Source organism: Canis lupus, chromosome 14 (assembly GCF_003254725.2).
Source record: "Canis lupus dingo isolate Sandy chromosome 14, ASM325472v2, whole genome shotgun sequence".
In the NCBI taxonomy this organism is placed as follows: Eukaryota; Metazoa; Chordata; class Mammalia; order Carnivora; family Canidae; genus Canis; species Canis lupus.
The window spans coordinates 46,010,091-46,026,594 of NC_064256.1; the positions used below are offsets into that span (position 1 = coordinate 46,010,091).

The 16,504-nt window shown below is 44.1% G+C and overlaps 1 protein-coding gene across 2 annotated transcripts in view; it reads left to right on the forward strand.

Moving 5' to 3' along the window:
• BMPER (BMP binding endothelial regulator) overlaps window positions 1-16,504 on the forward strand; it is a 242,340-nt gene that overhangs the window by 220,124 nt on the left and 5,712 nt on the right. For both annotated transcript variants that reach the window (XM_025464605.3, XM_025464604.3), the window contains exon 14: window positions 9,613-9,743. In XM_025464605.3, coding sequence (XP_025320390.1) covers window positions 9,613-9,743 — 131 coding nt within the window. The remainder of the gene's footprint in view (window positions 1-9,612; window positions 9,744-16,504) is intronic.

Genomic DNA, 16,504 nt, shown 5'->3' on the forward strand with positions numbered 1-16,504 from the left:
CACTGATCCTCCTCCTCACCTGCCCCCTAGCAGGGAGTGCCTCCAATATTCTATCCTCTGTGGCAGGTGCCCAGGGGGCTCTTAGATCCTGCGGGGTTGGAGTCCACCAACCAGCCCCACAGTTGTTTTACAGTGACCGTGACGGTGATGAATTGAACATGTTTAAGAGAAGAGTGATTGATTTTCTGACAAGCAGCCGTTTTTATTTACGTTCTGCTTTATCAGCCAGCCTCCCTCCCCCCCCCTCCTCCAAAAGTGAAGAAGCGGATGCTGGAATCCCAGTGAAGGTTACTTGGCACTCTAGCTCTCGGCCACTAGAGGGGGGTGGTGACCAGGCTTCCCCTTCCCCGCCTGCCTGCCAGACATCCCTGCCCCAACTGAAATAATGAGTTATCCCTCAGAGAGTGACAGCCCAGCAAATGTTTGCTAATCACGATTAGCTTCTCCCCCTCTGTGGAGCCAGTGTTTCATACTCGAGCAAAGATAGCTCTTTTTTTTTTTTTTTTTCTCCTAGAGGAGTATCTTGTAGTCACGTTAGTGGTTATAGAATCTCTGGATCTGGCCCCTTTAACGTCCCAGCTGGGCCTGGGCCGCATAGCAGGACGGTGCACACACCTTCTCCAACCCTAAGGCACAAGAATACTTAACTATGGGCACGGGGATGATATTCTCCGTATACGGTCTGATAGATGGTTTTATCGAGAGAGAACACATTTTAGGCTCCAGAACGTGCATGATGGTTGTTTGGTCTCTGCCCAGAGCAAGTATGATGGACTCCCATTAAGATTGGCGTCTATGGACAATCATAAGCATTGGTAGCTTTATTTTTTTATAATTTTTTAAATATTTTATTTATTTATTCACAATAGACACACAGAGAGAGGAAGAGACATAGGCAGAGGGAGAAGCAGGCTCCATGCAGGGAGCCCAATGTGGGATTCGATCCTGGATCCAGGATCATGCTCTGAGCGAAAGGCAGATGCTCAACCTCTGAGCCACTCAGGCATCCCACATGGGTAGCTTTAAAGGAGGTCTCCATGCCTGTGTGATTCCACAAAACAATCTCTAGCTTTAGGAAGGTGTCCCAGGCTGAGGACCATTTCTGGATCTCCTATGCCACCCTAGCTTCTGCTTTGCAGGTAATGGCATTTGCCTCCTGGGGAATTTAACCCTGGAGGGTTAAAGCCATCAGTATTTTTCAGTATCTGGGGAGTGTAAATTAGGGCAAAGTGTGGAGTCCCTAGGTTTTTTTTTTTTTAATTTTTATTTATTTATGATAGTCAGAGAGAGAGAGAGAGAGAGAGAGGGGCAGAGACACAGGCAGAGGTAGAAGCAGGCTCCATGCACCGGGAGCCCGACATGGGATTCGATCCCGGGTCTCTAGGATCGCGCCCTGGGCCAAAGGCAGGCGCCAAACCACTGCGCCACCCGGAGTCCCTAGGTTTTAACTTGGAGCTACATGCAGATAAGTAGGCAACTGTATACCTAACAAGAACAGAGTGCAAGCAGTCCAAAAGGTTTGTTGTGAATAATTTTCGAAATGGCTTGGTAGGTTTTTCCCTGTTACTTTGGTAGCTGGATTTTGATTCCTGTCAAGGCAGAAAGAGAGCAGTTGCAGACATAAGAGGCTGAGAACACATGAGGCTGATGGGGGAGCTCAGGAATGTAACTGAAGTCATTGTGAGCACGAGCACGTTGACCAGTTCTGCACGGTGCCATGTGTCACACCTAGAAGTTCAGGTTGGGGATTATGAGGGTTTAGATCCCTAGGAGAAAGAAATGTCTTAGCAACAGGACCTGCCAGGCTGCTATGTGAGGAAACAAGGCCTTCAACAACAGGTTGTGTGACTGGCGGGTACTCTTTGTCTTGTCTCATTTTTAAGTATTGGAGGTTGGACCACATGACCATCAACTTTGAGACCTGGTGATTTGGAAGCTCTGTGCTTTTATTCAAAACTCCTCCTTTTACCTGCAAGTTCGTTTCCCTCACTCTGTAATGAAGCAAAATTCCACACATCCTTCAAGACCCAGCTCCCATGTCTTTCCTACTGTGTGAAGCCTTCTGGACTTAGTCCTCAGTATCCCATTTGCACTGACTTCCTGACCATAATAGCCTTTACATGTCACTTGGAGTTTGAAGGTGTGTCCATCTCTATTCATGTCTGTGCCTGAGTCAATACCACAAACAAAAAGGGCTCAATGAATTCATTTTTCTTCACACTTAGGAGTGGGCGAAAGGTCTAATGTATGTGTGTCTGAGGGGAAGGGGGTTCTCATGAGGCTGGATTGCAGATAAATTCAGTATCTACAACCAGAGAAACAGCTAGACTCCCAGATTCTCCTGACCCATCTCCTTAGATCGAGTTTGTGAAATAAGCTCATCCAGAAATATCTAGCCTTGCTGTGCTGTCGTGGAAACCTAGGCAACCATACAGCCAACATTTAAGCCAATATTTGATATCAAACATTCTCACCAATATTTAAGCCACTATGGTGCCAAACTGTGGCTGGCCCAGGAAGAATCTGGAGGGAGCAGCAAGGACTCCCTGCTGGCTGGCTCTGCAGGTTTGCCGCACCCTGATTAACAACACAATAAAGCAACCTCAGGTTTCTCATTATTGAATTTTTTGGCCCAATTTTTTTTATGCCAATATGCTAGGGGGTGTGTGTGTGTGTGTGAATTGATGAGGATGCCCTTATAGTATTGAGAAGAGCAGAGGAAGCCACTACTGAGTTAGGGATGAAGTTTATTTTCTTAGGTCTAATGTGACAAGGCTATGGCTTCTTATGGCTACTACCCATAGTTATTTCAGTTCAATTCAGGTTAGGGAGGTCAGGGCAGAATTTGAAGGATTAAAGTGTAAATGAATTTTTTAATAGTCTCTTGGTAGTTAAACACACGTCTGTCCACCCAGCCAGGACTGCCTCCGGAACCCTCTCCCTTCCCCGTTTCCCACTGATGCCCAGGCACTTAACTAGCCTGAGATGCTTTCACTTGCTTCTGTGAACTTCCTAGATACATGGAGCAAGGAAAGCCACATGAACCCAGCGTGGTTTTCTAGTCATCTTCTGGACATAGCAACATTTTACTATTGCTCTCAGGAAAGCCGACTTCCAAATAGAACAACATAGTACGGCCAAAGACCCTTCCTGGTGGCAGAGGGGAAAGCCAAAGCTCTACCTCTGGCTCCCAGATGCGCTGGCTGCTGTCACTCCTGGCTTGCCCTTCTGTTCCCCCAGAAGCAGTGTGGAGAGTTCCCAGTGGTTAATTTTTCTGTCCTTCAAAACTCTGTTTGGGTAGCAAACGCATGAACACTTACCTCTCTCTGACAGGGGTGGCCTTCATGCCAGAAAAAGCAGAGGGAAAGCCACTCGGTATGCTGTTGCTAGGAAGCAGAGCGATGTTTGATGTTTTGATTTTAGCAGTATTGGAGGCTTGCCTTTTTAATAACACGAAGAGCTATAGGTTGGTCTTACGATATTGAATATGTGCTTTTCTGAAAATATGTTATTAAAGTAGACTTCTCCGATCAGATCCTTTATTCTGCTGTTCATTAAATTACAAAGAAAATCCCCTAGGATGCAGGAGAGGGGTGTAAAAAGTTCAAAATGAGAATGAATGGTTCCCAAAGGAAGCAGCTTAGTTCAGAGGTTGCTGTGGGGAGCAGCCCTGCGGCCGTGGCCACTTCAGGCCTTGGCCGGGGAGGAGCAGCAAGGATAGAGTTCGCACTCTAGGTATCAGGGTCCAACCATGGCTCCGGGGAAGCCGGGCGAAAGTCATCAGGCCATCCTCCTTCAGGCTCTTTTGTGATTCACCATATTTACTGAGCTGTGTGTTCAAGGTACCTTGCTTGGCTGGGTGAACAAGATACAAGTTCCCCTTTCTCAAACAGACAAAGAGTAATTAGGATTCACAGAGTCTGTGCCAGGATAAAGAAGTAGAAGGGATAGGACCCAGTAGGAGGGGGCTGACTTTTCCCAGTCTGGTCAGGGAGCATTGTGGAGGAGTTTTAACTGAGCCTTAAAGGATAGACATCACATTCTTCCAGTGGAAAAGACGAAGCACAGTCAAGGCAGGAATGGCAAGGTGGAAGGAAGCCTGAGGGGTAAGGAGACGTTCCCAACGACTGGGTAAAAGAATGTGAGTGGGGAAGAAAAAGGGAGATCTAGATCGCTAGGGATGATGAATTTGAGCTTTCTCTGTAAGTGCCCAGCAGGAGCCGGAGTGAGCCTGATTCTGATCTCACAGCATCTATACATCTCTCTGGGAAGAACAGGAATGGTTTCCCAACGCAGATGGAGCTGTGCTCCTGCTTCATACCGCCATCCAGTAGAACTTCCTGCAGTGATGGAACTTGTGTAACTCAGCACTGTCCAGGATGGTGGCCCCCAGCCACATGGGGTCATTGAACACTTGAAATGTGGCCAGTGTGACTGAAGGAGCGGAACTTAACATTTTATTTAATTGTGATTAATTTAAATTTCCATGTACACAGTTCCACGTGGCTAGTGGCTTCTTTCTAGAGCTCTGCGGGAGACAGCGGCTGTAACCTAATGGAGGGGAGAAGATGACGGGGGCTCCCCTGCAGATAAATTGTGATAAGTTGGGTTCCAGGGAGGGAGCTGACCCCACCTGATACCCCACCATGGTATCAGTACCATGTTGCACGCAGTGAGGAGAGAGCTTCGAAGAATCTTATTGAGACGTGATACCCATACAGGAGATGATTAGAGAAGGGGGGTGGGCAGCTGGTATGTGATGAAGTGCTGCCCAGCCCGGCACCAGCTGGGGGGACCCTGAGGTAGCTCTTGGCATCCTCTTTCCATATCGCTGCAGTGCGCAGCTCTGTGAGCCCCAAGAAACAAGAATCCTGCCTGTACCTCTCTGCTGTCAGGAAAGGTGCCAGGAGCAGGGTGGATAAATCAGAGAACATCATTTCCAGATACATTCCTAAGCTCTTGTGACAGAAGAATGCTTTAAGGGGCTCCATAGGCAGGCGATGTTTCTGTCTTACCTGCAGCTTTCCTGGAAGAGCTCTATTGTAATGCAGCCTGAGTTTTCCCACTGGAGCAATGGGCGCCTGTGTTTCCTGAGCAGGAACTCAACGTCAAACAGAACATAACTGTGACAGGATAATGACATGAAAGCAGAGAAACCATAGCCGTAAATCTTACTAATGACTAAAAGTGGTAAAATTCTCCTACATGTTCTATAAAATGAATATAAATGTGCAGAATCAGGGCATACTGACTAAGGAAGGAACAACAGGTTTCCATTACCACATAAAAATTCAACTCCGTTCTGTCATAAATTAGATTTTTTTTCTCATACTGAACTATTAAGTGTGATCAACACAAATTGGACACTTGAATAACAATAGCTTTCACCCCTCCCGGAAATTTGAAGTGCATTTGAGGATGCTTTTACTTTACTCTTAATAAGTTTCCTTTTTCTTAATAAATTCCTTCCAGCAGAAGCGTACCTAATTATCCCATTATCCGTCCCAACCATCTGGATGTCAAGTCCATAGCATCAGCTGACCGATGAGGTGGGAGTCTGAGGATAATACACCATGAATAAAATCAAAGCCTGTGTCAGGAGGCCTCGGATACACAGATTGGAAAACTGTAGCTGGAGAAATATTTAATAACTGAGACCTCCAAAGGGATGTTTTAATTTCCTCCCATTCTTTATTCTTTCTTTTCTCGTTCTTGTCCCTTCATTCTGATTGAAATACTAACATGTCTCATGTTACTCTTTTTGTCGATTTAAAAATACACCGATTTTATCTTTTTAGAAAAGTGATATGTGTTTACTGCAGAAAGCACAGATATGAAGACGATAAGAAGAGCCACAGTTCTATCACCAAGAGTTGACTGCTGTGAATATTTGGGCATATCAATTCTCAGTTATTTTTGTCTTCTTATGCGTGACCACACAGTAGCGAAACAGTTTTGCTCTTTTTCAATCAATCCTGCCTGAATGTTTCCTCATCTTCTACAAAATGTCATTGCGATGTCTGCAGGACATAAAGGTCACCTAGCTGTAGCTCACTAGGCCCTTGTTCTAGGCAATTCAGGTTATCCCTCTGCCTTCTTTTTCATTTTAAATAACATTGTGATGAAAACCCTGCACGTAGAGTCTTCCATCCACATGCATCCCTATTTTCTTGGGTGTGAAATTTCCCTGCCAAAGAAAGAAGCTTCCTTAGGGTTATTTATAAGCACTGCCCAGTTGCTCCCTAGAAAGCTCTTCTGATGCAGTCGTTATTATTCGTATGGGTGTTGAGATGAAAGACCTGAATTATAGTCTGGTTTTGCAGTTCAGATCTGCAGTCGGCCACATGACCTTGAGCAACCTACCGCCTCCAAGCTCCAATTCCCCAAAAGTTAAGTGGGTCAGTCATTTTTTTTAAGGTTTTATTTATATATTCGTGAGAGACACAGAGGGAAAGGCAGAGACACAGGCAGAGGGAGAAGTAGGCTCCATGCAGGGAGCCCGATGAGGGACTCGACCCCAGGACCCCGGGATCACACCCTGAGCTGAAGGCAGACCCTCAACCTCAGAGCCCTCTGGGTGTCCCAAGTGGGCTAGTAATTAAGACCTGCCTCCCACCCCATTGCTGTGTGAGATAGGCCACAGCAAAGCTGACGGTGGCAAAATGCCCAACGTAAGAACTAACATTTGTGCACTCTGCCAAACAGAGGAGGGACCCTCTCTTTCCTCATTCTCTCACAAACCCTGGGTCCGATTTTGTGTAAAAATCATCAACTTGACAAGGGGGAAATAAAGACATCTTGTAGTTTTAACTTCTGTGGCCAAACACATCTCTCAAGCCTCTAAATATATGCGAAATACTTCAAGCGGAGGAGGAGGGTGGCTTTGACAAATGGCTTTTCCTCCAGTGTTGTTCCTCGTGAGTGCCAAGTAATAGAATGAGCCCCGATCTTCCTTCGTTGTAAAGGGCAGCTAGAAGGAGCCCGGATCTTCCTTCGTTGTAAAGGGCAGCTACGCTGCTGGCTGTGGCCTGTGCGTCCAGGGGACTGTCGTGGAGGTGGAGCGTGCAAACGCAGTGGCTGTTAAATGTGAGCTTACACGTTCACCGTGAGCTCACGGCCTTTTCTCCCCCGCCCCCCCCCCCCCCGCCCCAGTCTCGGTGAATTGGATTTAGCCGATCACAGTTTATTTTGAATCGTGTACATAGCTTCCTAAGAGGGCCAGCAGCAAGGAAGGGGAGAGAAAGCAAACATTCCCCAAGGACTCACCCACGCCCATCGCCTTCTGTTTGCTGTCCACGCAGTTTCACAGCGTCGCAAGAGACGGTCTTTGGCCCGAAGGCCTGGTGTCCTCATGTGGAGCCCGCCTCCTCCCCACACAGTGCATCAGGGCCCAGGCAGTGGCACCTGTGTGGGCCAGGAAGGGGGGACACTGCAGTCCCCCAGGGGAGCCCCATGGAGGTGAGGTCACAGACTTTGCTGTGAAGTCTGAGTGGGAGTGTACAGGGTAAAGGTTGGTCTGAAGTGGAAATCAAAACCGCCAAGGCAGTGGTCTTGAAGGGTGTTCCTCCTAGATACCTCCAGGCCCTTTTAAGAACAGCCTTTCCCTGCCTTTTCTCCAAAGCCTGGGGGCTCTGCACGGAATTAGACACAGCCTGGTGTTTGGTACTGGAAAGGGTTAGCTGGTGAGCATGATTTCATAAGATTTCTGTAATGCAAAGTGCGGGGAGGTATGAAGAAGTGCAGTCTTGGGGTGCCTGGGGGGCTCAGTCAGTTGAGGGGCTCTTGATTTGGGCTCAGGTCGGGAACTCAGGGTCCTGGGATGGAGCCCCACTCGTGCTCTGGACTCAATGCGGAGTCTGCTTCTCCATCTCCCTCTGTTCCTCCCCACCCCACTGTCCCTCTCTCTATTTCTAAAATAAACAAAATATTTTTTAAAAAAGAAATACAGTCTTTATTATTACAGAGAGGAGATAGATCCATTTTTCTGTCCCGTATCAGTCATCAAATAATTTTCTGTCTTAAGTATCAGTCATCAGATAATTTCTCACTTGATGACACAGAGGAGGCTTGTTAGGTTTCAGTTCTATTGCTCTTTTGTCCCTGTTAGTTTATATTTCCAAGGCTGTGTTCTTGAGGATTGGGCTGTAATAACTTTGCGGGTACACGGGGAGTCTATTGATTCTTTAATATGGTTTCTGCATTTAATTCCTGTTCAAAGCAGGTGGTGCATCAGCCTTTACACAGAGCTAGCTGTCCACTCTCTGTAATCAGATGTGTACACACATCCCACGCCAAGAGAAAGTGCTGACATATTCACAGTGGATTATCACATCCTGGTCACTTTTCAAGATCATCTGTGCTGTTCATAATCTTGAATATTAGTATTCTTTGTTTTTTGCTTTCAGCCTTGATTAGATTCTGTAAGGAAGAGGTGTTGCTGAACAAGGGTGTGAAAAAAAAAATAAGAGTAGTTTCACGTTCTTAATCTTGAGGGCCTCTTGCATAAATGTTAAGTCCAAAACTATTAGGGAGTGAGCTTGCTGGAAGAAGAAAAGGAAGACAAGCCTATGGCATAACAGGAAGAGCATGCATCTGGGGGGATGTAATTTAATTCACTCTTTGCCACTTTTTAATGTGACTTTGGGCCCATCTATTCATTTGTGAAATGACCTCTTTATTTATAAAATAGGGACGGTGCTTTGTCCTATTTAGTGCTCAGTGACAGACTGCCTGTGGAAGCACTTTGTCAGTGGCAATATGGCATGCCAGTGTAAGGTCATTACTGTGTCTTTGAGGTCAACGTGCTTGAAAATTTGTTAGTTTACATTTAAGCCCGTTTCAGTTCTCCTTGTGTCCTGACCCATCATTTCTGTATTTAAACTTAAGCAATGAAGACCTTGGCTCAATCTTCTTTATTTTTCAGTCTAATTAGGAGTCTGAATGTTTTGCTTTATTTATAATTTGTCACCCCACATTCTAAAGAATGAGGTTCACTGTTTCTCAAAAAACTAAAATTCTAAGCTACTAGAAAAGTGAATTTTAATTGTATGTCTTCAGAAAGCCCTGGGATTTTATACTTTCATTACGTTGGCCACTATTTTGGTCACATTTTGGTAGAAACTATGATTCTTGTATCAGAGCTGTTCACAAAATGGCAGCACCTTGAATGGTGACTATAGCCCAAGAACTACCTTTCCAACATGGTAACCGCTGGGTATATTGATTATTTGCATCTAAGTTAATTAAAATGAAATTAAAAAAATGGTTCCTCACACACACTAGATGTATTTCAAGTGCTCAATAGCCAGATATGGGTAGTGGAGACTGCTTTGGACGGTGGAGGTTGTAGAACATTTCCATCATTACAGAAAGTTCTATTGGATAGTCCTTCTCTAGAAGAAAGGGAACTTAAGATCACATTGTTCAGAGATATCTAGTAGGGTTTCATACAGGAATTTTATGCCATTTTTAGATTTCCAACTTAATATAGCAAACTTTAATGGCCATTCAAGGTTTGCCATCTACCCACCCACCCCTTTCTGCAAGTCACATTTAGCATGTGTAATAATTTGATATTTTTACATGTTTATTTCTTTCTGTTGGGTTCCTTAGGTCCTGCGTGACAGACATGTGTGAATGTCCAGTCCATAAAAACTGTTACTGCGAATCATTTCTGGCATATACTCGGGCCTGCCAGAGAGAGGGCATCAGTGTCCACTGGGAGCCTCAGCAGAACTGTGCAGGTGAGAAATTCCTGGTGGATCCATCCATCAGAAGTTCACTACAACTCCTAAAATTACAATAGAAGAGACTTGCTGATGTGAATCGTCACATCCCCCCTTGGCCAAGGGGAAATTCCATTAATAGTTCAACTGGATTGCAACTTGATAAAACACAAGGGCTTCCCACTAGGCAGGATAGAAAGCACTTAAGAGAAATTCTTTGTGACAAGCACATTTGAACAATTTAAGGATTTCCACTGTTGCAAAATCTTCCCAACCTCAAGCTACCAGCTGGATGTACTTAGCACATGGACAATCACAGCTGTGGCTTAGGTTATGTGTGGGGCAAAGAAGATTCATGATGATTACAGTCATTTAAGGTCTTCAGGATAAGTGTGATTTTTTTTTGAAAGAGAAAGATTGTTAAACCCTTGCAGAATGTTCATTTGCCTCAGAGAGATAGATTTCTATATACCTTGTTAATAGCTCTTTGATCTCAGGCAAGTTAATTAGCTTATTGGATATCCGTAAAATGGACTTCTTTGTTGAGTCAAGAAATATTTCTTGCCAAGTGGCTAAGTGCTGGGCATTGTGCTGAGCACAGTGGGTACTCTGGTGACTCTAAGAGAGGTGCCGACTTTCCAAAAGGAGAACCAGACAAAAATAGTAACTCTACAACAAATGCTTGCTAAGTACGTTGTGATGAAGGAAACAAATAAGGCAAAGCAATAGAAAACAAATGGCTACTTAGGTGGAGATGAGAGAAAGCTTCTCTGTGGCTGTGATATTTCAGCTGAGTCTTAAAGGGTTGAAGGGAGTCAGGGCAAGCATTCTCTGCAGAAGAAACATATTTGATGGCCATAAAGTAGGACTAAGATAGCATGCTCTTGAACTGGTGGGCAAGGGAAAGAGGGCCATAAAATGAGGGTGGAGTAGAAGCAGGAGCTGGATAATGCAGGGCTTTTGAGGTCTTGGGAAAATGGGTAGCCTTTATTCTAAGAGGAGTGGGAGCCACTGCTGGGCTTTAAGCAAGCCTCTTTCTGCTTTCCAAAGATTACCCTGTGTCCAGTCTACTGTGGAGAGAATAGATGGGCTGGGGCAAGATCGAAAGCAGGTGACCAGGCAGGAGGCTGTTGCAGTAGTGGCAAACAGTGGTGGCTTGGATTAAGATGGAGGCAGTGAGTGTATGGGGAAAGAAGAAGATTCCTGCTTTATTTTGGAATTTTGCAATAATATCTATTACACAGAGTGATAAGTATGTTATATATATGTATGTGTGTACATATATATATGAAACATCTGGAAGTGTCCAACTCATAAAAACAGCTGCTGCTATTTAGATTTGAAGATGAGATGACTGAGTATCACTTACTTCAAGGGTTGGCAGACATTTTTCTGAAAAGGACCAGATTTGCCTGGAATGAAGAGACTGGAGTTTGCCCTAATTCTACGCTGATCCTAATAACCTTAGCTCTCATATTAGGAAAGCAGCAGTTCATGGCACTGCTAACTCTAGAGTGCCCGTATTAGTGGGGGGCACGAGTGGTCATCTGGTGGGACGAGGGGTCAAGAAGAATGGCATTAAAGCTGTGTGTTCAGTGCATGGCTGTCTTGTTTACTTTGACCAGTGGGTCTGAATCTGGTTGAACACTGGAATCACTAAGGAGTTTAAAAAATGAACCAGAAACCTATGCCTGGGCCCCCTGCCAAGATATCCTGCTTTAACTGGTCTTGTGTAGCTTTTAAAACTTTTCAGGTGCAGGGCGCCTGGGTGGTGCAGTCTGTTAAGCATCTGACTTGGTTTTGGCTCAGGTTATGATCTCAGGGTCCTGGGACTGAGCCTCGCATCAGGCTCCATACTCAGCATGGAATCTGCTTGAGATTCTCTTCTTTACTCACCCCCACAACACGTTGTCTTTCTCACTCTCTCTCTCTCAAATAAACAAATAAAATCATAAACAAACAGACAAACTGCTCAGGTGATTCTGAGCTGCAGCCAGAGTTGAAACCACTGAATTCGTTTTTATGCCTATTTGAGTGGCTTTTAGGGAGTAGGATGACAGGTTTTTTGGGGTTACTATAACTTCTCCAAGCTGCCCCTCAATAAGATCACTAGTCTGTGTCCTTGAAAAGCACCAAGCCCTTTTATTTCCTTCTGACTTTTCTTTTGGAATTTGCTCTGTCCTCTGCAAACCCAAGTCTGATCTTTGTATCTGAGTTTACTTTCCACAGCAAGAGTGCCTCTCTATCAATGCCACCTTTCTCAAGGGAGTATTGATTTGATAAAAATAACATAGTAATGCCAGCAGACCGGAGGGGGTCCTGCAGCATCAACCAAGAAGGTCCTTGGCTTCACGCAGGATGGAAAGCAAACATGAGCCAGCAGGAAGTGAGAGCAGAGTTTATTAAAGACATAGAATGAGCAGATACAGACCATCTGGGAGACTCGGAAAGGAATTGGAGAATGAGTCTCATCTTTGCGCGGGGTCTGGAGTCTTTACTGACAATTGTCTGGTGCCCTTGTCCCCTCAGGCATATAGGAACTGGTCAGAATGAGGACATGGTCTAGGTATCTGTCATAAGTCACTTATTTCCTGGAGCCAGGATGTCTTGGCATCCTCCAGATGTCTAGTGCTAGTGGTCTGGAATATGCACATGATGACCTCGCCCCGTCATTCCTTAGATATTATCTATTGTGCTGGAAGACTCCAAAGAAATCATTACCTCCTCATCTCTTACAAGGAGTACTTACTTAAGACATGTAGGGTGAGGGTTCAGGTCCTAGCAAGAATAGAAGCAGGAAAACAGGAGCACTGAGTTGTTCAGCTGGTGAAGCATCTGCCTTTGGCTCAGGTCATGATCTAAGGGTTCCCTGCTCAGCGGGGAATCAGCTTCCCCTTCTCTCTCTCCCTCTGCCCCTCCTGCCCCTGCTTGTGTGCTCTCTGTCTCAAATACATAAATAAAATCTTTTTAAAAAATGAAGCAGGAAAGGGAGCAAAAAGTAGATTTTTATGAAGTCCTTCACTTTATCTCATTTGTAAGGTGTGGCTAAGGCTCCTACAAAGTAAGACGGAATGGCTTACCTCTCACCTAATGCACCAGTGTGGGGTAGCATAGTAAAGGTGATGTTTTTGAGGGACCGGTCTTTTCTGTACATCTTGAATACTCCTAGTTCTCTTTATCTACTTTGAGTCCCCCTTCCCTTGAATCTACCAGAAAATGGATAAGATCTATGGAGGCAAGCTCCATCCATCCATCCTCTGTGATTTAGAGCTTTGCAGAACCTTATAAACTTTATTAGCTGTGGTGGTGTTGTGGTAAGGCTCATGTTAGATACACAGCATATGAATACCCTCTTCCTGGCCCCGAGCTATATTTAGCATCATCTGAGTGCACACACTGCATTTGAGGACTACGTATTTCCCTCAGCATCCCGATTTCAGGGACTGAATCTTAGGAGCTAAAATTTCTTTTCTAATGGACAAGGAATATGGCCCTTGAAAGGTTCCATTTACCACTTAAAATTAATGGAGCCATCTGAGTGAAGTATTACTCTGTGCAGTTGCAGGGGAAACTTTACACACACACACAAACACACACACACACACACACGATGAGCTTCCGCAGATTGACGGTTGGTACATGAAAAATAAATTTACAGCGACATGCAGCATCTTTCAGTAGATACATTTCCAAATGATCGGAATAGTGAAGACCGTAAGAATACTCTTTACTTATTTTTAGCTCCCAGATCTTTCGACTTATGACAGCACTTAAGGCCACTTAATATAGAGAAGAGAAATTTTCCAGCATAAAAAGCTTGGAAGTTGAACAGAGAAGAAGCCAGCCAGGCAGGCAACTCTGAATGAGCGAGTGACATTTCCAAAGCAGGTGGATTTTAGCAGGACCATGACTACCAGCACTAAGTATATGCCCACCTCCTGTGGCAGAAAGAGCTGATGGAACTCAGGTTTAGCATGTGAATTACTGAATACAATACACTATGCAAAGGGCCATCATGAAGGTCTATGATAAAAGTTTAATAATGACCATTTATATTAATATTCACTATTTTCTAAGCACTTCCTTTGCCCCAAGGTCTACACTAGCACTTTTATGACATTTTATCTTGTTAAATCTGCATCGTAGTCTATGTGGTAACATTCTATTACCCACATTTTACTGATAAGGACATTGAGGTGTAGAATATTTAAGTGATGTGCTGCAAGTCACAGAGCTAGAAAATGAGTACGTTGGGAATGAAAACCGAGGTCAATTTTGCCTTACAGCCTCTGTTGTTAATCATTATGCAAACAAACCAACAAGAACATTGTGGAAAAACATATTTGAAAGTGAATATATATTTATCTGTATATTTATATAAGTATCAATGAATTTATTCAAGTATTTGTTATGCATTTCTATTCATTTGTGTCTTATCACTGATGGTTGTCACTTGGCTCTGACTAGGACTTGCTATGATGTCTCCCTCTTCCTCCTCCATGGTACTTTGCTCTCATGATCTAATATGGTACCTCTTGCATATAATTAAGAATCTGTTTACATGTCACCTTCACCTGTTTGGTTGTATGCCAGGTTCCTGTAACTGGAGATCAGAGATGATATCTTATTCACATTTGATTCTCTGGCCTAAGAGAATGCCTACCACGTGGGAGACACATGGGAGAGGTTTATTAATTTGAATTAAAATGGAAGTGCTTTTGTTCAATGAGAAAAGATCCCTTTTTTCTTTTCTAGTAGTTCCACATTTTCTATGTTCTACTTTCTAGCTATAGATTGTGAGGGAAGTAATCAGTATTCAATTAGTCAAAGGTGAAATGACACAGCAGAGCATCCATAAGTTAAGTGGTAGAGCTAGAAGGAAGAATTGAGAGCTCAGAGGGTAGAAGAGACATGTCTTTCATGTCTGAGAGAATGTGGGGAAAGGAGAGAACATGGATGGGAAAGAGGAGATTCTATGGAGTTTTCATACTACAATGGGTCTTTGCAAGGTTTAAAGGGAAGCAAAGTATCTGGAGGGTAAAGTGAGTTCAAAGAGGCTTTCTGGAAGCAGCTGAGTGGAAAATGAACTCAAGGCCAGCCAAATGTAATCCACACTGGGAAATGAGATGATGGATTGAGCATCATTAAGATTAAATCATCATCCAACAGGCACTAACATTTATTAAGCTGCTCCTCTGTGCTTGGCCCTGTGCCAGAACCTTGGGTCATGGTAGACAAGGACTCTCTGCCCACAGGAGCCAGGGCCTCAGCAGTTCACTCTTTTCAACCATGGTTACCAATGACAAGCACCCCTGGAACTTTTAAAAAACTATAGCTACTTGGGTCCCACTGTAGTAGAGTCGGAGCAAAGATCTTTAGGGAATGGGGCTGAGGAATAATATCTTTTAAAAGATCTTCAAGGGACTCTTAAAAGCATCTCTGATTAAGAACTACAGCTGCACTAGGACTGAGGATTAAAACAAACAAATAACTGTGGGTTGCAGAGGGAGAAGAAGGATGTTCTGGGGGAGATCCAGGAAGCTACTTGGAGAAGGTGCCATTTGAATTAAGATTTGGGAAATATTGAGATTGGGAAGAGAATCAGAACTATAAATTGGAGATGACACTATATAATTGAGAGAGAGAGAGAAGACAAGGCAGTGTAAGGGGAAGAGTCTTGGAGGTCACTCAAACATTTAATGCCAGGAGAGTAGGCAAAGAAGTCCAAGAGAGAAGGTGTCCTCAAGGTGTTAGCAGAAGAAACTGGGGAGTTCAGGGTCATAAGATAAAGTGGACAACAAGGCCAAATATTTTGTGGAGAGGTTATGGGAGAATGGGGATTACCAATGTATCAGTGGATATAGTCATTTCCAAAAATTTTGGTGAGAACTGCTTCAGTAAAGTGGTAGGGGAGAAAGACAAAGTCACTGATGTCAATTAATTGCAGAGGAATTGGATAAAATGACTGTAAACTCTTTTATGAGGTTTAAAGGTAAAAGGAAAAAGCAAATAAGTCTGATATGTTAAGGAATCTTTTTTATCAAGGATTAGTGTTGATCTGAAATGTTTGTAATATTTAGAAGATGGAGCCAACAGAGAAGAAGATAAATGTGCAATAAGAAGGAGAACTAGGGATCCCTGGGTGGTGCAGCAGTTTGGCGCCTGCCTTTGGCCCAGGGTGCGATCCTGGAGACCTGGGATCGAATCCCACGTCGGGCTCCCAGTGCATGGAGCCTGCTTCTCCCTTTGCCTGTGTCTCTGCCTCTCTCTCTCTCTCTCTCTCTCTCTCTCTCTCTCTGTGTGTGTGTGTGTGTGAGTGACTATCATAAGTAAATAAAAATTAAAAAAAAAAAAAAGAAGGAGAACTAATAGAGCAAGTTCCTGGAAGAGATGGGTCAGAAAATAGGAATGGCAAATCAATAGTGGGTGGAGATGTGGAGGAGAGGCAGTAGGGAGACAAGTTAAGGGTGCTTGTGTAGATGACCTAAATCCATCAACAAGGGAGGATGGTTGCTCTGAGACTGCAGAAAAGCTCCAGTAGGGTTTTAGGTGGAAGATGATGGGAAACAGTAGGAGCTTCCATTGTGCACTTACTTCCACTTTGGAAATAGTTGCTTTCTCATTTGCTAAAAAAGACATGAGTCTCTGCAGTGACTGAAGCATGAGTGTGAGAGTTATTTATAGAATGAGTTCTCGATCTGACTGCATATGAAAATTACCTGGGCAAGGTTTTTTTTTGTTTTTGTTTTTGTTTGTTTTGTTTTGTTTTGTTTTGTTTT